At 41.8% G+C, this 26908-nt stretch overlaps 1 protein-coding gene across 2 annotated transcripts in view; it reads right to left on the reverse strand.

The window, feature by feature from the left end:
• LOC140458346 (threonine--tRNA ligase 1, cytoplasmic-like) overlaps positions 1 to 26908 on the reverse strand; it is a 60565-nt gene that overhangs the window by 14224 nt on the left and 19433 nt on the right. Inside the window, exons 3-7 of one of the 2 annotated variants that reach the window (XM_072552735.1) lie at positions 23046 to 23212; positions 8453 to 8615; positions 947 to 1084; positions 380 to 457; positions 199 to 299 (exon numbers count right to left, since the gene is read on the reverse strand). In XM_072552735.1, the coding sequence (XP_072408836.1) occupies positions 199 to 299; positions 380 to 457; positions 947 to 1084; positions 8453 to 8615; positions 23046 to 23212 (647 nt within the window). The remainder of the gene's footprint in view (positions 1 to 198; positions 300 to 379; positions 458 to 946; positions 1085 to 8452; positions 8616 to 23045; positions 23213 to 26908) is intronic. The other variant, XM_072552736.1, reaches the window with a different exon arrangement.

A 26908-nucleotide genomic window follows, 5' to 3' on the forward strand; every position in this document is an offset into this window, starting at 1 on the left:
ACTATTGTCCAACTTACAATCAGCACACCTAGCAAAGAGAAGAATTTGAATTGTCCAGTCTGTAAAGCTTGATCCTATATTATGTAATTATCTACAGAGTAACTGTTGCACCTGTTAACCCTACACAGAGTGCAGACATTACAGATGGGAAATCAAAGACAAAATTCTGAGAAGTCACAATATCAAAGCTGTACTCACCTAACATACGCTAGGTTAAACTGAATGGGCAGCTGGAAATCCAGCTGAATTGTGGCACATTGATGGTATCGGCCTAGAGCATCCTTTATCTCAATGTCGATCTGCGGTGAATCAGAGAATTAGAAAAAACATGGAAGGCTTGAGGGGATAAAAACATACTGCGTTAATACACTATACTAACCTTTGGTCCATAAAATGCTCCATCTCCAGCACTCAGTCGCCACTGCTCATCAAATGCATTCAAACAGCACTCCAACTGCTAAACCACAAGAAATAAAAACATGAAACTCAGTATTAATTTACAGCTTATTTTACTGATACATTTGTTTAAAACTGGTCTTTCACAGAGTTGATCTCACTGGAGATCAGAAATTCATGTAGGACAATGTACATTGTCCTGATGTCAGCATCAATTTTGCTGAGACCATGAGTTAAAAACAGAATAAGTTGTCTCTACAATGTCACTCCCAAGGTGTACAGCAAGAGTGCAGACAGGAGAGTTCCTATTTATTGTGCTGCAAGAAACAGCTTCCTTTTCAATTGGGGACATGATAGCTTAAAAATGTGGAATTGGTTTTATCAAGACAGTTTTGGTTTGAAAGGCTCTCTATAAAAACTAAACACAGTCTCCTTGTTGCAAGACTGAGAAAAATGGTGATTTCATCCACATACAGTTGATGTCAAGCCAACTCACCATCTGCACCAATTATTCTTTCCATGATTAGCCAATAGTCCAGCAACCACTTGCCTTTTCTGCCTGATTCCACAAATGCAGATCGCCCAGAAACTTTTCTGGTCGTGTGGAAAGAATGTACTGGAAACTGAAGCCAAACACTCCATACACTGAGCGGACAAAGTCCAGACATTCACTTATCTCCTCATCAACCTATAAAAGGAGAAGGAAGATAAGAACAGACACCAATTCCAAACCAATAAAGTAAAACAGAAACAGGGAGTATTGGATAAGTCAACTGCTTTTAATGGCCATGTGTTTTTATTTTTCTGTATTTCCAACTGTGGACTGAAATGGGAAAAGAACTGTTTGAAAAACAAAGCAAGCAATCTGACACTCATTGTAAATACACAACCGCTGGCTCTAGCAAAGAAAGATGGTTTGCAGATGAACTGGAGCCAAAGGCTGCATACGATTGTTAATTCAGCCAGTAACAAACAGTTGTTTAATCTGCGGATCAGTGATCAGTTACCAATGAAAAAGGACATCTTTCTAACATACCAACTGTGAGATTGGGGGAGATCTCATGTACCTGAACTGTTTAGGGCTGTGAACATGATAGCGAAAAGTCTTCCGATCTCCACTGCTCAGGAGTTCTCTCTATTCTCAATAGTCAAAACGTCTTTAAGCTTGAAGAAAACCAGTTACGTTATCTTCAGTTTCTGTAAGCTTTGACTTTTAACTAATACGTCAAAACTTCGAAAAGTCAGCACCTTCAAATATTGTCCCGACAATGATAGTCATCACCTTAAGGAGAATAATTTCAGATCAAAAAATAGATATTATAAAAGCATAAGATAGTGGAGCAGAATTAGGCAATTCGGCCCATTAAGTCTGTTCTGATACTTGATCATGGTTGATGTGTTTCTCAACTGCATCTCATGCCTCCTTCCTGTAACCCTTGAGCTCCTTACCAATCAAAATCCTACCTATCTTTATCTTAAATACACTCAACAATTTGGCCTACACAGCCCTCTGCAGAAAGGAGTTAACAGATTAACTACCCTCTGGCTGATTAAATTCCTAATCTACAGAAATTCACCAAAGACCCTCAGACAGCACCTTCTAAATCCATTATCACTTCCAACTAGAAGGACAAGAGCAGCAGATGTATGGGAACACTACCAACATCAAGTTCCTTCCAAGCCACTCACCATCCTGACTTGGAAACATATCACCGTTCCTTCTAGGTCGTTGGGTCAAAATCCTGGAATTCCCCCTCTAATGGCATTTTAGATCAACCCACAGCAAATGGACTGCAGCGGTTCAAGGCAGCAGCTCACCACCACCTTCTCAAGGGCATCTACGGATGGACAATAAATGCTGGCCAGCTAACAACACCCACATCACATAAATGAATAAAGAAAAAAAAAATCTCAGTTCTAAAGTCACACCCTTCACTCTGAGGCTGTGCCCTCTAGTCCTGGTCAATCATACTAGTGAAAACATCTTTTCCACGTTGAAACTTAGAGAATATTGAGAGGCCTGGATAGAATCTAATCCTTAATGATGGACTCTAAAATCTTACTAATGACCAAGGCCAGGTTAACTGGCTTACAGTTTCCTGTCTTCTGCCTCCCTCCCTTCTGTTATCACACAGCAGTGAATCCTTCTGTTAAATTAAACCAAACACCCGAGAAAGCTCACCTCGCCTCGTAATCTGTTAAAGTATGAGTGACAGAGTACTCCCAAATTCCACTATTTAAAGAGAATACCAATTTATTCTCTAAAAGTGAGCATTAAACAACAACTGTTCACAACACTAAACTTGCTTTCTCTTAACTACGTATTATCTGCCTCCAGCGCTATAACCATATACTGTTCCAATAAAACTCTTATTAAAATTACATCAACTTAATTTCAAAACCATACAGCAGCTGTTCTCTTTGAAGTCTTTCTTCCTTCGGTTGAAGATCTCTCTGGATCTTCTGCTTTCTGTTACTGCGAATATGTTTCATTTGAAAAGATCCCTTTGATAGGGAGGGTTTTGATGACAGTTATTCTGTTGAAGGCAGTTACTCTGTCTGACTTTAAAAATGCCTGCCTTTTTATACCCCCAATATCGGATCACCTCATTGGTTCGAGATTAGCAAAACAATAAATTGAAGCTCGACTGGCTTTTGGTATCCTGAGGCATAATTAAAACTGATTGGTTAAATTCGAATTGTTGTCAAAACAGCAACCAACTCAGGTATCCATTTCACAGCCAAATGTTACATATTTTCAATTTTCCAGTACACTCCGAGACTGCTAGCTAGCCATATAACAGGTGCTTGTACACTCTCAGTGAAAAAGAGCATTTACTCTCTCATAAAGAACAAAGAAAATTTACAGCCCAGGAACAGGACCTTTGGCCCCTGAAGCTTGAGCCAATCCAAATCTACTGTCTAAACCTGTCCCAAGCATCTGCATCCTTCTGCTCCCCACGCACTCATGCATCTGTCCAGATGCACCTGAAATGAATCTACCATGCCTGTCTCTACTACCTTTGCTGGCAACATGTTCCAGGCACCTACCACCCTCTGTGTAAATTACTGGCCGCATGTTTCCCCTTAAACTTTTCTCCTCTCACCTTGAATGCATGACCTCTCATTATTGAGTCCCTCACCTTGGGAAAAAGCTTATCTCTATCCAACCTGTCCACAAACAGTCCTAACCTACTCAACCTCTCTTCATAGCTTGCACCTTTTATAACAGACAACATCCTCGAACATTCTCTGCATCCTCTCCAAAGCGTCCACATCCTTTTAGTAATGTGGCGAGCAGAACTGCACACAGTATTCTAAATGTGGCCAAAACAAAGTCTTGTACAATTTTAATATGACCTGCCAGCTCTTATACTCCATAACCCGTCTAATGAAGGCAAGCATACCATATGCCTTCTTGACCATTCTATCCACCTGCGCAGCAACCTTCAGGGTACAATGGACCTGAACTCCCAGATCTCTCTGCTCATCAACTTTTCCCAAGGCTTTTCCGTTTGCTCTAGAATTTGACTTCCCAAAATGCATCACCTCACATTTGCCTGGATTGAACTTTATCTGCCACTTCTCTGCCCAACTCTCCAGTCTATCTATATCCTCCTGTATTCTTTGACAGTCCTCTATGCTTTCTGTTACTCCACCAATCTTAGTGTCAACTGCAAACTTACTGATCAGACCACCAATGCCCTCTTTCTGATCATTTATGTATATCACAAACAACAGTGGCCCCAGCACTAATCCCTGTGGAACACCACGGGTCACCTTTCTCCACTTCGAGAAACTCACTTCAACTACTACTGTATCTCTTTATCCACCTAGCTAGAACACCTTGTACAGCATGTGATGTCACTTTTTCCATTAGTTTACCATGGGGAACCTTATCAAACGCCTTACTAAAGTCCATTTATATGACATCTACATCCTTTCCTTCAACTATCAATTTGGTCACTTCCTCAAACAACTCTATTAAGTTGGTAAGGCACAATCTCCCCCACACAAAACAATGTTGCCTATCACTGATAAGACTATTCCAAATATGAATAGATCCTATCCCTCAGTACCTTCTCCAGCAACTTTCCCACAACAGATGTCAGACTCACTAGTCTATAGTTATCTGGAATATCCCTACTACCCCTGACAGGGGAACAATATTAGCAACTCTCCAGTCCTCTGGCACTTCACCTGTGTTTAAGGATGCTACCAAGATATCTATTTCCTCAACTATTTCCTCTCTAGCTTCCCCCAGCAACATGGGATCGATCCCATCCTCTCTCCTTATGTCAACATGGTCCAGAATAAACAAACTTCTATCTCTAATCTCAACATTTATCATGTCCCTCTCCTCAGTGAACACTGATGCAAAGTAATCATTCAGAATCTCACTTATTTTCTCAAGTTCGACACACAACCTTCCTTCCCTATCCTTTAGTGGACCAACATTTTCTCTAGTTACCCTCTTGCTTCTTCTATATGAATAAAAGACCTTGGGATTCTCCTTAATTTTGCTCACTAAAGTTATTTCATGACCCCTTTTAACCCACTTGATTCCTAGTTTAAGATTGGCCTTACTCTCCTGATATTCCTCCAAATCTTGTTCTGTTCTTAGCTGCCTGGACCTTATGTGCACTTCCCTTTTCCTCTTGGCTAGTTGCACAATTTCTCCTGTCATCCACGGTTCACAAAACTTGCCTTTCCTTTCTCTTGTTTTTAAAGGAACATGCCTATCCTGCACTATCTTTAACTTATCTTTGAAAGCCTCCCACATATCAAATGTGGACTTCCCTTCGAATAGCTATCCCCAATCCACATTTCCCAGCTGCTGCCGAATTTTGATATAATTGGCCTTGGCCCAGTTTAGTACTTTTCCCTTAGGACCACTCTTGTCTTTGTCTATGAGTATTCTAAAACTTATTACAGAATTGTGGTTACTATTCCCAAAGAAATCCCCGATTGCAACTTCTACCATTTGGCTGGCTCATTCCCCAACACCAGGTCCAAAATGACCCCTTCCCTAGTTGGACCATTGACATACTGCTCTATAAAACTTTATTGGATGCTCCTTACAAAGTCTGCCCCATCCAGACCTCTGACACTAAATGCATCCCACTCATTGTTGGGAAAATTAAAATCTCCCATCTTCACCACCCTGTCGCCTCTACATCTTTCCATAATCTGTTTACCTATTTGTTCTTCTATCTCATGCTCACTGTTGGGAGGCCTGTCGTACAGCCCCAACAATGTAACTGCTCCCTTCTTATTTCTCAACTCTACCCATAATGCCTCACTGCTCAAGCCCTCCATAGTGTCCTCCTTTAGCACAGCTATGAAATCATCCCTGACCAGCAATGTAACTCCTCCACCCACCCCCCCCCCCCCCACATCCTGCCTGAAGCATCTATATCCTGGAACATTTAGTTGCCAGTCATGCCCTTCCTTCAACCAAGTCTCTGTGACCGCAATAACGTCATATTCCCAGGCACCAATCCAAATCCCAAGGTCGTCTGCCTTATCCACTATATTCCTTGCATTAAAGCATATGCACTTCAGACCACCAGTTCCTTGGCGTCCATCTACTCTCTGCCTACTTTATCCTTGGTAATGCTAACTTCATGATCCTGTTCCTTACAGTCTCTAGTTTCCACCTCACTGTCTACTAGCCTTCTTTTCTGGTTCCCAGCCCCCTGCCACATTAATTTAAATCCTCCCCAACAGCAGTAGCAAAAACTCCCCCAAGGACATTAGTCCCAGTCTGGTTCAGGCATAGACCATCTAATTTGTACTGGTCCCACCTTCCCCAGAACCGGTCCCAATGTTTCACAAATCTGAACCCCTCCCTCCTACAGAATCCCTCAAGCCACGTGTTCATCCTGCCTATTCTTTCATTTCTACCCTGGCTAGCACGTGACACTGGTAACAATCCTGAGATCACTACCTTTGAGGTCCTCCTCTTTATTTCTCTCCTAGCTTCCTGAATTCTGCTTTCAAGACCTCATCTCTTTTTTTAATTATATCATTGGTGCCTATATACACAATGACAACTGGCTGTTCACCCTCCCCTTTCAGAATGCTCTGCAATTGATCGGTGACATCCCCAAACAGAGCACCTGGGAGGTACAGTACAAGCCTTCAGCTTCAAAACACTTCTTAAATCAAGAATGATAAATTATCCATTTTCCAGTCTTTTGTGATCCTCCCTGACTCCAGTGATTACTGAATGAACACCACCAATGCCTCTACAATCTCCTCAGCTACCTCCTTCAGAACACTGGGGTGTAGCCCATTCGGTCTGGGTGATATAGCCATCTTCAGATCTTTCAGCTTCCCCAACACCTTCTTCTTACTGACAGTCACTACACTCACCTCTATGCAGACTGTCTTGAAGTTCCAGTATGCTGCTGATATTTTCCACTGTGAAAACTGATGCAAAGTACCTATTCAGTTCCCAATTACTATTTCTCCAGCCTCATTTTCCAGCAATCCATCAATAAGCATTCTTGCCTCTCTCTTACCTTTTAGATAAAGAAAACTGGTGCAATCTCCTTTTATACTACTAGCTATGTTGCCCTCCTATTTCATCTTCTCTCCTCCTTGATGCTCTTTTAATTGTCCTCTGTTGGTTTTCTGGCTTCCCATTAGTTTTCATCACACCCCGATCTCCCTTGTCAGTCATGATTGACTCATGCTCCCTTTAGTATGTTTCTTCTTCATTGGGATGAATTCTGCCATGCCTCAGAAACCCTTGCCATTACTACTCCACCATCTTCCCTACTGGGTTCCCTTTCCAATCAACTCAGGCCATGTCCTTGTTCATCTCTTTGTAGTTACCTTTACTCAATTGTAATACCATTACATCTAATGCAAACTTTTACCTCTCAAACTGCAGGGTAAATTCCATCATATTATAGTCACTGCCCTCTGGGTTTCCTTCACCTTAAACACCTAATCAGGTCTGCCTCATTACGTCACCAAATCCAGAATTGTCTCTCTCTCTCACAAGCTGTTCCCAAAAACCATCTCATAGACATTCCACAAATTCCTTTTCTGGAGATCTGCTACTAATCTGATTTTCCCAGTCCACCTCCGTATCAAAGTCCCCATGGTGATTATAATAGTGCCTTTCTTACACACCTTTTCAACTCCTGATTTATTTCATCTCCTGGGAAGGTAGTGGCCCAGTGGTATTAGTGCTAGTGTTGATTCAGAGACCCAGAGAATGTTCAGGGGATCTGGGCTTGAATCCCACCATTAGATTCAATAGAAAATCTGGAATTAAGGGTCAAATTATGGCCAAGAAACAATTGTCAGTTGTCAACAAAACCGATATGGTTTGCTAAGATTCTTTAGGGAAGGAAACCGCTGTCCTTACCTGGTCTGCTTTACATGTGACTCCGGACCTCCAGCAATGTGGTTGATTCTTAACTGTCCTGTGTTATTATAGATGGGCAATAAATGCTGGCCTACTCAGTAATACCCACTTACAATGAATGATAAAAGAAAATTCTTCTCTACACACTGACTACTGCTAAGAGGCCTGTACACAATTCCTATCAGAGGTTTTTCCTTTTATGGCTCTTCAACTCTATCTATATATGTGTATATTATATAGAGTCAGAAGGCGTAAATCTCACTTCTTGCTATTGATTTAATTCCATTTCTTACTGAAAAGGTAACCCTGCCCATCTGCCCATCCTTTCAGTAGGACGTGTCCTTGGATACCCAGCTGTGATCCTTGCAGCCACGTCTGTGATACCCACAACATGGTACCTGCCAATTTTTAAACTGCGATACAAGCTTATTTGTCTTGTTTCGTATACTCCATGCATTCAACACCCTCAGTCCAGAGGTTCACTGCCCTCTCCTTCTCATACTTGTCCCCTTACCTGCTTTGGCTGAAGTTAGATTCCTGACACTTTCAATACCCTCTGTCCTATTACTTATTCAAATTCAACTAAAGTTCAACTGTTACTCAAGTTATAAGGGGCCATATCTTATTCAGATTAAAAAGAGGAGTGAGATTAGAATGTAACATTTCACTCACCTGCTCTACCATACAGAAGATGTGAGCATCATCCTGTTCAAACCGGCGTACTCTGCTTAATCCTGTTAAGGTGCCTGAAAACTCATTCCGATGAAGAACCCCAAAGTCAGCTAATCGCAAAGGGAGCTCACGCCAAGATCGTGGTCGATGGTCAAACATCAAACTGAAACAAACAGTATTTTAAGCATTCTGGCACTACCGGTCTGATACATCACTTCTCATGGGAACCAAATCTCCCATCATGTCTGAAACGGATCTATCCAAATTCACAGAGACGATTCAGTATTGGTGTTATTGGGCTCAGTCCCCAGTATCCCACTGGTATTATGGAGCTGTTGGTATAAGTTGGATATATGATGCAGAAACAGGCCTAGCTCAATCACCAATCTTAGTGAAATAGCTTTAAATCAAGCCTCCTTCCATCTTTCCACATCCAAATCTACAATATGAAACTATTTTCTTCTCCCCCATGTTTGTCCTGCTTCCCCTAAAATACATAAAATTATACACTCAACCACTCCCTGTGATACCTGTAAATTCTTACCACTCTTTCTGAATTCTATATTAGATTTCTTAATGACAGTCTGAGATTGATGACCTTTATTGTGTGTTTCCACATAAGAGAAAACTGTCTTTTTCAAACCTCATAACATTAACTGCTTCCATTTGGTTTTTGTTCAGCCTTTTTTTTAAAAACAGAAACCCATCTGATCTCATTTTCCTGATGTCGACCCACACATGTTTACTATCAACCTTATGAATGGTCTCTGCTCCTTTTCTCGTGCTTTCTTTTGCATAATGTGCCAACCACTCCGCACTCAGGACTTTTACATGATCTAGCCAGGAATTGATGCAGGTTGGGGAGACAATAGCACAGTGGTATTATCACTGGACTATTAAATCCAGAAACTCAGCTAATGTTCTCAGGATCTGGACTCAAATCCCACCACAGTAGATGGTGGAATTGAAATTAAGAATCTAAGATGACCATGAAATCATAGTCAGTTGCTGGAAAAACTCATCTGGTTCTTTAATGAAATCTGCAATCTGGCCGACATGCAAATCCAGAGTCACAACAGTGTGGTTGATTCTCAAATGCCCTCCTTAATGATATAGCAAGCCACACAGCTGTATTAATCACAAAGTCTCAAAGAAATGAAACTGGACATACCAGCTGGCATCGACATAGGAAGCAGAAAAGACAACAGCACAAACAGCGCTGCTGACTCTACAAAATCCTCCTTACTAACATCTGAGGGGGGGGGCGAACGCCAAAATTGAAAGTTGTCTCACAGACTAGTCAAGCAACATTAATCAAATCTGAAGAAAGCACCTTCCAAACCCATGACCACTTCCATCTAGTAGTACAAGGGCAATAGATACATGGGAATACCACCAACTGCAAGTTTCCCTCCAAGCCACTCACCATCCTGACTTGGAAAATATTGCCATTCTTCAGTGTCTCTGGATAAAAATCCTGGAATTCCCTCCCTAATGGCATTGTGGGTCAATGCCATTGTGGACTGAAGCAGTTCAAGCGATAGCTCACCACCAGCTTCTCATGGGCAACTAGGGACAGGTAATAAATGCTAACCAGTCAGCAAGGCCCACATCCCACAAAAGAGTAAATTTAAAGTATGTAATTTCCAAATAATAATGGTTTGTTAAATGGGCGTAACTTATAGTACAACCTTTAGTATTTGTACGGAGGTCTCTTTTACCCTCTCTACTCCACCTACATTTACATCTTATCAGTGATCTCCACATTCTTTCTACTAAAATGCACTTGCTCGCATTTTGTGTTGAACCTTTTTTGGCAATTATTAGCTTGCTCTGTTAGAGAGGGTGCGTTCTTGTATTGCAGTATCTGACCATATGTCTACTCATCACAATTTAGAAATTGTACTTTTGATTCCAAATCTAAATTGGGAATGTATACTATGAACAGGGATCCTTGAGAAACTGCTTCAGTTCACTGCTGGTCACTCAATATCAATCTTTTACTCCCAATTCTTGAGGTTTCTCTTGAAGCCAGTACTTCTTGTCCCCAGACTCCACTTCTCTAACCTTATTCATTAGGGTGTTATGGGTTACCCTATTGAAGGCCTTTTAAAAAAATCTAGATAACTACTATGTCAGAATTGTCTACTCTGTTCAATCCTTAAATGCAAGAAGGTTTAACAAGATTTTCCCTTTCCAAATCCACACAGAGTATTCATTTTTATATATTACTTTTCTAACTAATCTCCCATTCTCTCCTTTTGTAAAGTTTCTGACCTGTTGGACATTACTGATCTTAAGCTGTCCAGTCTAATAGTATTTCTTGAATGTGCTCTGCTTTTGGTATGCTCTCCTTTATTGGTCAGAGTATTGAGTACAGGAGTTGGGAGGTCATGTTGCAGCAATACAGGACATTGGTTAGGCCACTGCTGGAATATTGTGTACAATTCTGGTCTCCTTCCTATTGGAAAGATGTTGTGAAACTTGAAAGGGTTCAGAAAAGATTTACAAGGATGTTGCCAGAGTTGGAGGGTTTGAGCTACAGGAGAGGCTGAACAGGCTGGGGCTGTTTTCCCTGGAGCATCAGAGGCTGAGGGGTGACCTTATAGAGGTTTACAAAATTATGAGGGGCATGGATAGGATAAATAGACAAAGTCTTTTCCCTGGGGTCAGGGTGTCCAGAACTAGAGGGCATAGGTTTAGGGTGAGAGGGGAAAGATATAAAAGAGACCTAAGGGGCAACTTTTTCACACAGAGGGTGGTACGTGTATGGAAAGAGCTGCCAAAGGAAGTGGTGGAGGCTGGTACAATTGCAACATTTAAGAAGCATTTGGATGGGTATATGAATAGGAAAGGTTTGGAGGGATATGGGCCGGGTGCAGGCAGGTGGGACTAGATTGGGTTAGGATATCAGGTCGGCATGGGCGGGTTGGACCGAAGGGTCTGTTTCCATGCTGTACATCTCTATGATTCTATAATTACATTTGTATTCTGAAAGCCCTGTGACAGACACTATACTTTTTTCTAAGAGAATATTAAAAATACATTATTAATTTCAATAACTTTTATAGATTACTTTTAAAATAAAAAGATGAAATCTCTCTGGACCAGCCCCTTTGAATTTGTTTAGTTTCTCGAATTTATCCTCATTTTCTCAGTTTAATTTTAAATGATGTGGAGGTGCCAGTGTTGGACTGAGGGGGACCAAGTCAGAGGTCACACCTGATGAAGAAACAGTGCTCTGAAAGCTTGTGATTTCAAATAAACCAATTGTACTATAATCCAACATTGTGTGACTTCTAATTTTAAATGCACATCTAATTGCTCAACCCATCACTTATTATATCTACTTGTTAATTCTCCCTGATTAATTCCAAAGTGAAATCTTAATTTAAATTCCCAACATTTCTACAGTATTGCCTATGGTATTACCTTGGCAAAAGTGAGGACTGCAGATGCTGGAAACCAGAGTTTGAATCAGAGTGCTGCTGAAAAAGCACCATAAGACCATAAGACATAGGAGTGGAAGTAAGGCCAATTGGCCCATCGAGTCCACTCCGCCATTCAATCATGGCTGATGCGCATTTCAGCTCCACTTGCCAGCGTTCTCCCCGTAGCCCTTAATTCCTCTAGACAACAAGAACCTATCAATCTCGGCCTTGAAGACATTTAGCGTCCGGCTTCCACTGCACTCCGTGGCAATGAATTCCACAGGCCCACCACTCTCTGGCTGAAGAAATGTCTCCGCATTTCCGTTCTGAAATGACCCCCTCTAATTCTAAGGCTGTGTCCACGGGTCCTAGTCTCCTCGCCTAACAGAAACAATTTTCTAGCATCCACCTTTTCAACGCCATGTATTATTTTGTACGTCTCTATTAGATCTCCCCTTAATCTTCTAAACTCCAACGAATACAATCCCAGTATCCTCAGCCGTTCCTCATATGCTAGACCTGTCATTCCAGGGATCATCCGTGTGAATCTCCGCTGGACACGTTCCAGTGCCAGTATGTCCTTCCTGAGGTGTGGGGACCAAAACTGGACACAGTACTCCAAATGGGGCCTAACCAGAGCTTTATAAAGTCTTAGTAGTACATCTCTGCTTTTATATTCCAACCCTCTTGAGATAAGAGACAACATTGCATTCGCTTTCTTAATCACAGACTCAACCTGCATGTTTACCTTTAGAGAATCCTCGACCAGCACACCCAGATCCCTTTGTGCTTTGGCTTTATTAAGTTTCTCACCATTTAGAACGTAGTCCATGCTTTTATTCTTTTTGCCAAAGTGCAAGACCTCGCACTTGCTCATGTTAAATTCCATCAGCCATTTCCTGGACCACTCTCCCAACCTGTCTAGATCCTTCTGTAGCCTCCCCACTTCCTCAGTACTACCTGCCTGTCCACCTAACTTCGTATCATCGGCAAACTTCGCTAGAATGCCCCCGGTTCCCTCATCCAAATCATTAAGATATAATGCGAACAGCTGTGGCCCCAGCACCGAACCCTGCGGGACACCGCTCGTCACCGGCTGCCATTCTGAAAAAGAACCTTTTATCCCAACTCTCTGCCTTCTGTCAGACAGCCAATCCTCAATCCATCCCAGCAGCTCACCTCGAACACCATGGGCCCTCACCTTGCTCAGCAGCCTCCCGTGTGGCACCTTATCAAAGGCCTTTTGAAAGTCCAGATAGACCTCATCCACTGGGTTCCCCTGGTCTAACCTACTTGTTACCTCTTCAAAAAATTCCAACAGGTTTGTCAGGCATGACCTCCCTTTACTAAATCCATGTTGACTTGTTCTAATCAGACTCTGCTCTTCCAAGAATTTAGAAACCTCATCCTTAATGATGGATTCTAGAATTTTACCAACAACCGAGGTTAAGCTGATTGGCCTATAATTTTCCATCTTTTGCCTTGATCCTTTCTTGAACAAGGGGGTTACTACAGCCATCTTCCAATCATCTGGGACCTTTCCTGACTCCAGTGACTCTTGAAAGATCTCAACCAATGCCTCTGCTATTTCCTCAGCAACCTCTCTCAGAACTCTAGGGTGTATCCCATCGGGGCCAGGAGATTTATCAATTTTAAGACTTTTTAACTTTTCTAGCACTATCTCTTTCGTAATGGCAACCATACTCAACTCAGCCCCGTGACACCCTTTAATTTTTGGGATATTACTCATGTCTTCCACTGTGAAAACTGACGCAAAGTACTTGTTAAGTTCTCCTGCTATTTCCTTATCTCCCATCACTAGGCTCCCTGCATCAGTTTGAAGTGGCCCAATGTCTACTTTTGCCTGTCGTTTGTTTCTTATGTACTGAAAGAAACTTTTACTATTATTTCTAATATTACTGGCTAGCCTACCTTCATATTTGATCCTCTCATTTCTTATTACACTCTTTGTTATCCTCTGTTGGCTTTTGTATCCTTCCCAATCTTCTGATTTCCCACTGTTCTTAGCCACTTTATAGGATCTCTCTTTTTCTTTAATACATTTCCTGACTTCCTTTGTCAGCCAAGGTTGTCTAATCCCTCCCCGGTTAATCTTTCTTTTCTTGGGAATGAACCTCTGTACAGTGTCCTCAATTATACCTACAAACTCCTGCCATTTTTGCTCTAGTGTCTTCCCGGTTAGCCTCTGCTTCCAGTCTATTTTAGTCAGTTCCTCTCTCATGCCCTCATAATTACCTTTATTCAACTGTAACACCATTACATCAGATTTTGCCTTCTCCCTTTCAAACTCCAGACTGAACTCTACCATATTATGGTCGCTACTTCCTAAGGGTTCCCTTACTTTAAGATCTTTTATAGAGTCTGGTTCATTGCAAAGCACTAGGTCCAGAATAGCCTGCTCTCTTGTGGGCTCCATGACAAGCTGTTCCAAAAAGCCATCCTGTAAGCATTCCATGAATTCCCTTTCTTTAGATCCACTAGCAACATTATTTACCCAGTCCACCTGCATATTGAAGTCTCCCATGATCACCGTGACCTTGCCTTTCTGACATGCCTTCTCTATTTCCCAGTACATGTTGCGTCCCTGGTCCTGACCACTGTTAGGAGGTCTGTACACAACTCCAATTATGGTTTTTTTGCCTTTGTGGTTCCTCAATTCCACCCACACAGACTCCACATCATCCGACGCTATGTCATTCAATACCATAGATTTAATTTTGTTCTTAACTAACAAGGCAACCCCACCCCCTCTGCCCACCTCCCTGTCTTTTCGATAAGTTGAAAAACCATGGAGGTTTAACTGCCAGTCCTGACCCCCCTGTAACCAAGTCTCTGTGATGCCTACTACATCATAATCATTCACTATTATCTGTGCCATTAATTCATCGGCTTTGTTATGAATGCTACGAGCATTCAGGTAAAGTGCCTTAATGCTAACTTCCTTATTAGAGATGTTGTAAGTCATATGTCCTAAGTTATCCTTGCTTTTTTCTGCATTCTCAGTCTGCCTCAATTTTAAATCCGCCTGGAAACATGCTATCCTGCTGCTTATCTTTCCATTTACCTCCATACTCCCTGTCGCTTTCACTTTCCCTTCCCCCCAACCCAGAAGTTTAAAGTCCTACTGACCACCCTATTTATCCTCTTCGCTAGAACATTGGTACCTGATCGGTTCAGGTGGAGACCGTCCCAACGGTACAGATCCCCCCTGTTCCAAAACTGATGCCAATGCCCCATGAAGTGGAATCCCTCTTTCCCACACCAATCCCTTAGCCACGTGTTTACTTGCCTAATTTTCTTGTCCCTATGCCAATTGGCACGTGGCTCGGGCAGTAATCCGGAGATTATGACCCTTGAGGACCTGTGCTTCAATTTCCTGCCTAGTGCTTCGTAATGCCCAAACAGGTCCTCCACCCTAGTCTTGCCTATGTTGTTGGTATCAACGTGGACCACAACAACTGGATCCTCCCCCTCCCGCTCCAATATCCTTTCAAGCCGGTCAGAGATGTCTCGCACCCTGGCACCGGGCAGGCAACACACCATGCGAGACTCCCGATCCGGCTTGCAAAGGATACTATCTGTCCCCCTAATTATAGAATCCCCTATAACCACTACTTGTCTATTAGCTCCCCCCTCTTGAATGGCCTTCTGCACCATGGTGCCTTGGTCAGTTGGCTCATCCTGTCCAGAGCCCTTTTCCTCATCCGTACAGGGAGCAAGAATCTCGTACCTGTTGGACAAGGTCAAGGGCTGAGGCTCCTCCACTCCTGAACTCTGGTTCCCCCTACCTGCCTCACTTACAGTCACACTCTTTTGTGCCTGATCACTAGCTGAGTGGGAATTAATTAATCTCCCAGGTGTGACTGCCTCCTGAAACAAAGCGTCCAGGTAGCTCTCCCCCTCCCGGATATGCCGCAGTGTTTGAAGTTCAGATTCCAGATCATCAACTCTGATCCGGAGTTCTTCCAGCAACCAACACTTGCTGCAGATGTGGTCACTGCCGTTCACAATGGGATCAGCCAGCTCCCACATCATACAGCAACAGCACATCACCTGCCCAGCCATCAGAGGAGGAAAATCGATGTTTCGGGCAAAAGCCCTGAAGATTTTCCTGCTCCTCGGATGCTGCCTGACCTGCTGTGCTTTTCCAGCACCACTCTGATCTAAACTATGGTATTATCTTGTCTGTCCCTTAGTATTGTTATATCCATCACAGCTTTCTTCACTTTAATGATTTGGCTATAAAGTATTTGACTACTTAGCTTAATGTTCCCTGATAATTTGGTTTCAACTTCTTTATTTACTTTTCTTTTAACACGTTTCCTAACTTCTTTGAATTCCCCCTTATATATTCCTATCTATGAACTTGACATGTTTCATTCATAAATTGTTCCATTATACCTTTATTCCATCATGCAGTCTCGTTGGTGTTTAGCTTGTTCTTTACTTTCACAAGTATATATTGTTCCCCAAATTGTTGATCAAAGTTTTAGATGTTTTTCATTTGTTTGCCAATATTGCTTCTTTTTCAAAGTTTTGGAGAAGATTTATAGCTCGGATGCTCGTTGTTGTGTTTCTATTCGCCGAGCTGGGAATTTGTGTTGCAAACGTTTCGTCCCCTGTCTAGGTGACATCCTCAGTGCTTGGGAGCCTCCTGTGAAGCGCTTCTGTGCTGTTTCCTCCGGCATTTGTAGTGGTTTGAATCTGTCACTTCCAGTTGTCAGTTCCAGCTGTCCGCTGTAGTGGCCGGTATATTGGGTCCAGGTCGATGTGTTTGTTGATAGAATCTGTGGATAAGTGCCACGCCTCTAGGAATTCCCTGGCTGTTCTCTGTTTGGCTTGCCCTATAATAGTAGTGTTGTCCCAGTCGAACTCATGTTGCTTGTCATCTGCGTGTGTGGCCACTAAGGATAGCTGGACGTGTCGTTTCGTGGCTAGTTGGTGTTCATGGATGTGGATCGTTAGCTGTCTTCCTGTTTGTCCTATGTAGTGTTTTGTGCAGTCCTTGCATGGGATTTTGTACACTACATTAGTTTTGCTCATGCTGGGTATCGGGTCCTTTGTTCTGGTGAGTTGTTGCCTGAGAGTAGCTGTTGGTTTGTGTGCTGTTATGAGTCCTAGTGGTCGCAGTAGACTGGCTGTCAGTTTGGAAATGCTCTTGATGTATGGTGGTGTGGCTAGTCCTTTGGGTTGTGGCATGTCCTCGTTCTGTTGTCTTTCCCTTAGGCATCTGTTGATGAAATTGCGCGGGTATCCGTTTTTGGCGAATACATTGTATAGGTGTTCTTCTTCCTCTTTTTGCAGTTCTGGTGTGCTGCAGTGTGTTGTGGCCCTTTTGAATAGTGTCTTGATGCAACTTCGTTTGTGTGTGTTGAGGTGGTTGCTTTCATAGTTCAGGACTTGGTCTGTGTGTGTGGCTTTCCTGTAAACCTTTGTGGTGAATTCTCCGTTCGGTGTTCTCTGTACCATCACGTCTAGGAATGGGAGTTGGTTGTCCTTTTCTTCCTCTCTAGTGAATCGGATTCCTGTGAGTGCTGCGTTGATGATCCGGTGTGTGTTCTCTATTTCTGTGTTTTTAATGATTACAAAGGTGTCATCTACGTATCTGACCCAGAGTTTGGGTTGAATTTGCGGCAGAGACAAGCCACTATAAATGCCGGAGGAAACATCACAGAAGCGCTTCACAGGAAGCTCCCAAGCACTGAGGATGTCACCTAGACAGGGAACGAAACGTTTGCAACACAAATTCCCAGCTCGGCGAACAGAACCACAACAACATTGCTTCTTTTTGCCAATATTGATGTTCAGCTCCATTGTTAGCCTCTTGAAATTACTTTTTATCCAATCTCTCAACCTATGTTTTCATCATAATCTTGTATATTGTCGTGATCATTAATATTTTATTATGGCCACAATTTTCTAGATATTCTCCTCCTTTTACACATCTATTCTGATGCAGGTGGTGTCAGCTGGACAGCTGGTTTGTAATGTACAGTGATGCTAACTGCACAGATTTAAATGCTGTACAAGATGAGGTTATGAAGCACTCACCTTGCCTGAATAATAGTGATCCTCAGACTAAACTATTACCAGTTATCTCTGCCAAATGAGCAGCCCTCTGGTCTGCTAAGACCATGGCAACTTTACATACTCTGGCTCATTTTGCAATACGACATCACATTTTCCCTATTGGGGTCTTTACCTATTGGTTACAAATGTACCCCATATACACAAAAGGGAGCTTATTCACTTCTCTTTCTGTAACTTCTCTGCCGAGTTAATATGAGAATTGAAATTACCCTTAACCGTTTGCCATGATTATAAATAATTCCTTGAATTATCTATATTTCTTCCTCCAGTTCTGTTCCCCTATTAATGGTCTGTGGAGTATTCATGTGGTGTGTCCTTTTCACTCTATCCAAATAGATTCCATTTTGAGCTTACTGAGACATGTCTATTTTGTTGCCATGTGTGACAATGCTGTCACTTTAAGAGATTATTTTGTTCTGGTTTTCTTTTGAAGAGAGGTTGTAAGGCAGAGATTCCAAACTGAGAACAACTTGAGTAAATAGCTTGGGAGGCCCTTTTTTAAAAAAAAACATGAGTGTGGCCAGCTCACAGATCCAGATTTCTGGGTTTTGGTTTGTTTCAGTAACATCAGAAGATATTGGGATCTCAAAAGAATTGGAAGCTTCAGTGACTGCCTCCTGGCTTCTACTCACTGAGTCGTCTCTTGACATTTTTTCTCTCCTGGATTGGACAGCTGTGTGCGAGAATCTGTGTCTGAACTTTCCTTTTTGCTAAGGGGTGTGTTTATGGAATGTTACTATATTGGAACAGTTAATTAATAATAATTATAGAGTCATAAAGGTCTTCAGCATACAAAGAGGCCCTTCAACCCAACTTGCCTATGCAAACCAGTTTTCACAATTTAAACTATTCCCACTTGCTGGGTTTGGTCCATACCCTGCCATCCCTGTCCCATCCATGTACTTGTCTAAATGTTTCTTAAATGACAAAATTGTACTTGCCTCCACCACTATCTCTGGCACTCCATTCCAGATACTCACCACCGTCTGTGTGAAAAAAAAATGCCTCTCTGGACCCTTCTGTATCTCTTCCCTTTCACCTTAAACCCACGTCCTCTAATTCTACACTCCTCTATCAATGGGAAAATCTGCCACCTATCTTCCTTACCTATACCTCTCATGATTTTATAAACCTATGTAAGGTCACCCCTCAGTCTCCAAGGTTCCAGTAAAAACATTCCCAGCCCATCCAAGCTCTTCTTATAATTCAAATCTTCCAGCCCAGTTAGTATCCTAGTAATACCTTTTCCAGTTGAACGATATCCTTTCTACAGTAAACCAACCAGAACTGCATGTAGTACTCCAAATGTGGCCTCACCAACATCTTCTATCTTCTTATAGCATCTGTACCCCAGAACATTGAGTTGCCAGTCCTGTCTCTCCCTCAGCCAGGTTTTTCTCCTAGTTATAATATCCCAGCCCCATGTGCCCAGAGTTCCTTACCTGTCAGGCCTCTTGCATTGGAAATAAGTGTAGTTTAACCCAGACTTCCCACTGTGCTCTTGCCTGCCCTGTCTTAGTACTGAGATTACCAACACTGTCTTTACTGTTTAACTTGCTCTCATTAACCTCTATATTCTCCTCAATCTTCTCTTTTGTCTCCCCATTGCTTTGGATCCCAACCCCCCTCCCAGACTAGTTTAAAACCTCCCATGTGGCTCTTGCAAATCACCCTGCCAGGATATTGGTCCTCCTCCAGTTCAGGTGTAAACTGTTCCTCCTGCACAAGTCACGCCTGTCCCAGATAAGATCCCAATTATCCAAGAGTCCGAATCCATGTCCCCTGCACCAGCTCTCAAGCCACGCATTCATCTGCCAAATCCTCCAAATCCTACTCTCGCTAACACATGGCACTGGAAGCAGTCCAGAAATTATGCCCCCCCCCCCCCCCCCCCCCCCCCCCACCCCACCCCACTTTAAGAAGTTCATGCAATCGCTCAGTTATTGTATCCATTATTCTGTTCAGTTTCCAATCTGTTAAGCTATTCTAAATTCCTCTTTCTCTGATTGTATTTTAAATACAGCATTTAAATAAAATGTGTTTTTAACTTCAAGTAGTTTGACCAGTTGTACTGCACCTGAGACTTTACATTTGCCTTTAAAATAAGAAAAAGTTAGGGACTAGTCTACCTTAAAACATTCTTGAGGGGGTCTGATCTGGTTCATAACAAACTGGGGGGGGTTCTTGTTGGGCCGAAATCTATAATTCAAAGTTGGGTTTAGGATTGTTGAACTCGAAGGCTGCGAGTGGTAATTGTTGGGGTCTTTTATTCCTGGTATTGAATTCAGTTGGTTTAAACAGGGTGCACCTTGTGCAGGAATAGCTCTTTTGGCCACTAAGGTTTCTGAGGTGGAAGAAGTGATTGCAAAAGTTTTACAAAAAGTGAGCAAGGCAAAGCTGTTGGAATTGGCAGACCAGGTGGAGTTGGGGTTGATTTTGTTATGCAAAAATGGGAGATAATTCTATTTTGCTCAAAAAGCACACAATCTGCAGCAAGTCAATTTATGTAACATTTTATAAATTCCTATTTTGGAAATAGAACCTGTCTGACTCAGGATTGGGATACAGACAGACTCTAAATTCACACCTTTAATGCATTGTCTGAGCTGAGATGCCACTTTTTAAAAAATAAAACCGTAAGTTATCTCGAGAATGCGACCGGAAAGGAATTCTGAGATTTACATATTAATGAACCCATTCTAAAAGATGAAGGACTTAACAGCAATCTAAGTTTGTTCAATATATCGCTTCAGTTGCATGACATGTGATCGTTTGCTATATATTCTGTGCCCTATGATCCTGCTCCAAAGCTATATGATGAAGGAACAGCGCTCTGAAAGCTAGTGCTTCCAAATGAACCTGTTGGACTATAACCTGATGTTGCATGATTTTTAACCTCGGACTCTTTGGAAATATCTAAATTTTAATTCCAATTGAAGTAACTTGAATTAGAGGCAGAAGAATTGGAAAGAATAGCCATAGCAGAAGAAAAGTCGACATAAAAGAGCAGAAGTGAAGGTAAAAGGTAGGCCCAGTGAGGAAGATAGTGATGACTAACAAACCCATCATAGCCAAGATCTGGTGGGATCTACTTAAATATATGCAAGCATTGCTTAAATTCAATAAGGAAGCAGAAGCCTTTTGTTGATCCAAACAAAGTTGGTAGGTAATGTTATTGAGGTATTTGCAACACTATGAGAGGAGGTATCCAGGGAATATGAGGAGAAAACTACCTTAAGCATAAATAAGAGAGTACCAGAAGACAACAGACATTTCAGGAATCTAAGGATAGACCCTGGTTAGATGTATATTGAGTTTTAAAGGATCAAACAAAGTGATTCACAGCATCTGCAGTTTTTTTCGAATTTTATTTATGCATCTAAGACAATTGCATATACTAATCATAACCCATTAAAGCCGCTGAATGGCAGAAGTAAACAGACTATAGTAGTGAATGTTTGTGCATGCTGAGCTTCAACGAAATGTAGTGTACTAATAGACTAAGACTAAGGGTTTTAAAAATGAAGAGACCTTTGGATTTTGAAGCTTTTTTTAAGGGGATGGGAGTGTTACAATGCTGTCACTTTAAGAGATTATTTTGTCATTTTTTGGGAAAGAGGTTGGAAGGCAGAGATTCCAAACTGGCTACTGAGGACAACTTGACAGCTTGGGAAGCCCTGGGTTTTTTTTAAAATAGCCTGAAAGGGTGTGGCCAACTCTCTCAGATCTAGATTTCGGTTTTTTTCAATAACATCAGAAGATATTGGGGTCTTTTAAAAGAGTTGGAAACTTCAGTGAATGTCTCTTGGCTGCTAGTCTCTCTAAATCTTCTCAATGATTTGTTTCCTTCTGTACTGGAGAACTGTATGTGAGAATCTATGTCTGAATTTTCCTTTTTGTCAAGGAGTGTGTTTATGGGATATTACTATATTGGAGCGTTTAGTGAGGAATAGTTACTGTATCTATTATTCTGTCAAGTTTCCAATCTGTGAAGTTATTCTGAATTGTTCTTTCTCTGGTTGTATTTGAATGAATGTTTACATTAATGGTATTTTGCTCACTGTTGAGTAGTTTGGCCAGTTGCATTGCATCGGAGACACTTTGTATTTGCCTTTAAAATTAGAAAAAGGTAGGATCTAACCCTAACCTTCTTAAAATATTTTTGAGGGGGCAGATGTGTCATCCTTTAGACTCCAATATTGCAGCAGGACTGAGCATGGGCGTTGTCCATTTACAGCTGCTTTCTTTTTTATTTCTTTTTGCTTTCATACTTTATCTTTCTTGTTTTCTTTAAAAAGTAGAGAGCGATGGGTGGAGGAGGCGGCATCCAGTGGCAGCAGTGTCAGGATGAGTTCCAACTCCACACCTGCCAAGGGTATCCTGGCAGCAAGCAACAGGTCCCAGGCTAACTCGCCCAGCACCGACTCACAGGCCGAGGCGAAGTCCCACGTCAGTAGCTAGACTAGCTTCCAGAAGTGAAAGCACTGGTGGTGGACTCCAACGACTGATGACTGGCAGCAGCATCTGGAGGAGCATCAGATGGGGAACAGGAGATAGACAACCCCCACAACCCCAGGCCGATGGCTCCAACTCAGAAGTTGCAACTGCAGCATAGGCGGAGGCCCACAACAGAGACCCCAGAGATCATTACAAGGACTGCTCCAAAGACTGTCAAGCAGCGATGACAGGAGCAGTGGAGGAGGAACAAGAGGAGAGAAAGTAAAATCTTGCCACATGTTCAACGTTTCAAGATCGCGCTAAAATGTGGCAACACTGTATAACACGAAGTCACTTTTCACAATATTTTAAATTCATGTGACGATAAATCTAACCTAAATCTTGATGTATCGCTCCTCGTCCTTTGCAGTTAGCACCCAACTTCAACAGGTAAACATAGATCCACAATGTCTGCTTGACTCCCAAGGGGATTAGAATACCAAACACTGCCTCACCATGACTCATGTTCATTATAATTGACCTCTGAACATCTCTTCCAAAAAAACATACAATTTTGAAATACTCTAATAGAAGCCCAAGTGTTTAACACATACCAATGACCTGGGCAATTCATGGGCTTCAGCGCAAATATCTCCTTCTCCACCTGAAAGCTAAACATTTTCTCATGGTAGTGCTGCCAGTGGCCAGACATTTCCCACAGGCAACTGCTGTAGATATTTGGAGAGATCACTTCAGTGAATCCATGTCTATGATACTCCTCCTGTAACAGATACAGATAATAGTAAAGAACAAACTTGCAGTTATTTGCACCATCTATGACATCAAGCATCTTTTATGCATGACAACTATGGAGAACTTTTGAAAGCGCCATGGTTCCAAAGGTTGCAAACTACAATCCAGTAAAACCCCGCAAAATAGCCATGCGATTGAAGACCACAATCTGTTACTGTCACACCATTAGAAAAATAAATATATTCGATGGAAAAATGGAAATATTCCAGGGAAAAATGGAAAACATCTACGTATGACATGAGCATCACTCTAGCTCAATATTCATTAACCATTCTTAATCACCCTCAGGAAGACAGCAGTGTGCCAATCTTGAACCACTTATAATCATCTCACTAAAGTATTCGTATTGTTAGGGAGGAAGTTCCAGGAATTTAACCCAGTGACAGTGAAGGATGATGATAATTCCTAGTCAGCATGGTGTGGAGTTTGGAAGATGTGAGATTTTCATGTGATGGTGTTCTCATGTATCTATTGCCCTTGTCTTTCCACATGGTAGAAGTCATTTATCGTCGTCTTCATGTACCATGCTCTCTCTCTCATCCTACTGGAGGGGGAAAGGCAAGGTTGCAATTTAATAAATCATCCAAAGATCATCACCTATAACTGCATAACACTCCCTCAGAATTGAAATTGGCATTTTGTGCTCAACTCCTGAAGTGGAGTTGGAACCCATGACATTCTGATTCAAAGTACTATCCACGGAGACAAGCTGACATGAGACAGCACAAGCTCTTGTTCAAAAGGTAGTTTTGCCACCATTTGCTTCATGTTCTCCTTAAGAATGAAGTCTCACCATCCTCACTTATACCAAAAGGAAAACATTGCTCCTCATGGGAGACCAGGTAGTGCAAGTCCATATGTTATTTCATTGTGAAGTAACACAGCTGGAGCATATCCTCTTCACAAATAAACAAGGTTAGTGGAAATACCCAGGAATTGTATTCGCTGATCATTTTTCTTCCTTAAATCCATTAGCACAGAGGCTTTACGTTTCTGAGCAGATATCAGAGGATGATGATCTTTATACTTGGGCATGTGTTACGACAAAAGGTAAACAGCTCTGCTAATTTAAACCCAGCACACAGAAGCTCATTTCACACCGTAATTTGCTGTCAAATCTTCTCTTTGTATCTTCCTCTGCAGATTTTCCTCTGACGTCTTTTCTTCAGTATTCTGCTTCACAGGTTTTTCATTTGAACAGGTACCTTTCAGAGTGTTAGTCGGCTAGCATTTATACTTGTTGGTTTTCTTGGCCGTTCGCTCTCCTAACTGTTCAAAATGTCCGGTTTTATACACCAAAACATCGGATCATTTCATTGGTTTAATGTCATCCCAAACAGTAAAATTCAAATTCAATTGGACTGTGGTACCCGGGGCATAATTTAAACTGATTGGCCACATTTGAATTTGTTTTTGTTCTATGGCAACACAACTCCAGCTATTTGTTTCAACCAAGCATTACATTTTTCCCTTGTCCAGCACCCTGGGCTTTCAGTCATCCTTAAAAATCACACCACACCAGGTTATAGTCCAACGGATTTAACTGGAAGCACTAGCTTTCAGAGCGCTGCTCCTTCATCAGGTGGTTGTGGAGTACACAATTGTAAGACACAGAATTTACAGCAAAAGTTTACAGTGTGATGTAACTGAAATTATACATTGAAAAACACCTTGATTGTTTGTTAAGTCTCTCATCTGTTAGAAGGACCATGATAGTTTCACTTCTTTTATATGTAAATCACTAAACTTTTTTTTAAAAAGTCACAACAGTCTCCAACACATTGTTTGTGACATACACATTAAAATATTCTAAGGCCAGTACCAAACTTAATAGCTCTCTTTCGATCGTGGAGTATTTCTTCTGGTGGATGTTGAGTTTCTTCAAAAAGTAACCAACTGGCAGTTCAATCCCAGCATCATCCTCCTGTAACAGTACAGCTCCAACTATGTCACTAGCATCAATGGCAACTTTGAAAGGTTTCGAATAATTTGGTGTAGCTAAAACAGGTGAGGTGGTTAACATGGGTATTATGTGATCAAATGCCTCCTGGCATTGTTCTGTCCCCTGAAACTTTGCATTCTTCTTCAGCAAGTCAGTTAACAGTGCCACTACACTGCTTAATTTTGGAACAACTTCCAAAAGAATCCGCTTGGTCCCAAGAATCAAAGCACCTCTTTCTTCGAAGTTGGTCATGGAAATTCCTCAATGGCCTTCGTCTTTGCATTCTGTGGGGACAACCTTCCAAGGCTGATGTTACGTCCTAAGAACGTCACCTCTGTTTTCGCGAACTCAGTTTTGTTTAAGTTTATTACCTGTTTTTCTTCTCATACTCATTCAAAGAGTTCTGTCAACTGTACCATGTGATCTTTCCAGGACTTACTGAAGATCACTACATCGTCCAAATGGACTGCAGTTTGGTAACCCAGCCACAACTCTGTTCATGAGTCTTTGGAATGTGGCAGGTGCATTCTTCGTTCCAAAGGACATCACTCAAATTTGATGTAGCCCATTTGGGGTTACAAACACAGAAATTTCTTTCTCCGTCTCTACTAAAGATACCTGCCAGTTACCAAGCATCAAGTCCAACTTGATAATGTAACTGGCTTGTCCAACTTTCGCGATACAGTCCTCCAATCTCAATATTGGATATGAGCCTGATTTTGTAACAATGTTGACCTTCCGATAATCCATGCAAAATTGTTGAGTCCAGTCTAGTTTGGAAACTAAGACAATCAACAAACTCTACTCGCTTTGGCTCAGTTCAATGATATCCACATACAGCATAGCATCACCTCCTTCTGGACCTGTCTGGCTTTGAAAGGATTAAGCCGATAGGGGTGTTATTTTATCGGAGCAGTATTCCCTACGGCTACTTCATATACAATAGCATTAGTCCTCCCCATCTGATTCCTACATATGTCCTCACACTGCAGTAACAAACCTTTCAATTGTGTTCTGTGCTCCTGAGACAGACAGTTTATAAACCTATCCCACTCAAGGACTTCTTCATTTTTAAACATACTTTGGTGCGTATTGAAATTCACAACATCTGGATTTGATTCCTCACTCTGCTGGGCAGTAACTAACACCTGTTTCTCCAATTCTTTCTCTTTAGTATAATACGGTTTCAATATGTTCACATGACATACCTGATTCTGTTTTTTTTTATCTGACATCTTTACGAGATAGTTCACCTGACTCAACCTTTTCTCAATTTGATAGGGATCACTAAACCTGGCTTTGAAGAGATCTCCTATCACTGGGAACGTACTAACACATTATCCCCTCGGGAAAACATCAGAGTCTCAAAAGTTTTTATCTGCCTCCTGCTTCATTCTATGCTGGGCCCTCTTTAGGCACAGTTTAGCTAACTACCTACTTGATTTAATCTCTGCCTCATCTCCAATACATAATCTAAGTGTGGATCTCAGAATTTGGTCCCGACAATTTTTCTTTCATTAATTTCAAAGGGCCCCTCACTTCATGCTCGAATATTAACTCTAATGGAGTGAACTGAATAGATTCATTTGGGGCATCTCTAATGGCAAACAACACAAATGGGATACCTTTATCCCAATCATTCGGGTAATCCTGACAGTATTCTCTCAACATGGTTTTCAAGGTCTGGTGCCACCTTTCTAAAGCTCCCTGGGATTCAGGATG

The sequence above is a fragment of the Chiloscyllium punctatum genome, chromosome 33 (genome assembly GCF_047496795.1).
Source record: "Chiloscyllium punctatum isolate Juve2018m chromosome 33, sChiPun1.3, whole genome shotgun sequence".
Lineage (NCBI taxonomy): Eukaryota > Metazoa > Chordata > Chondrichthyes > Orectolobiformes > Hemiscylliidae > Chiloscyllium > Chiloscyllium punctatum.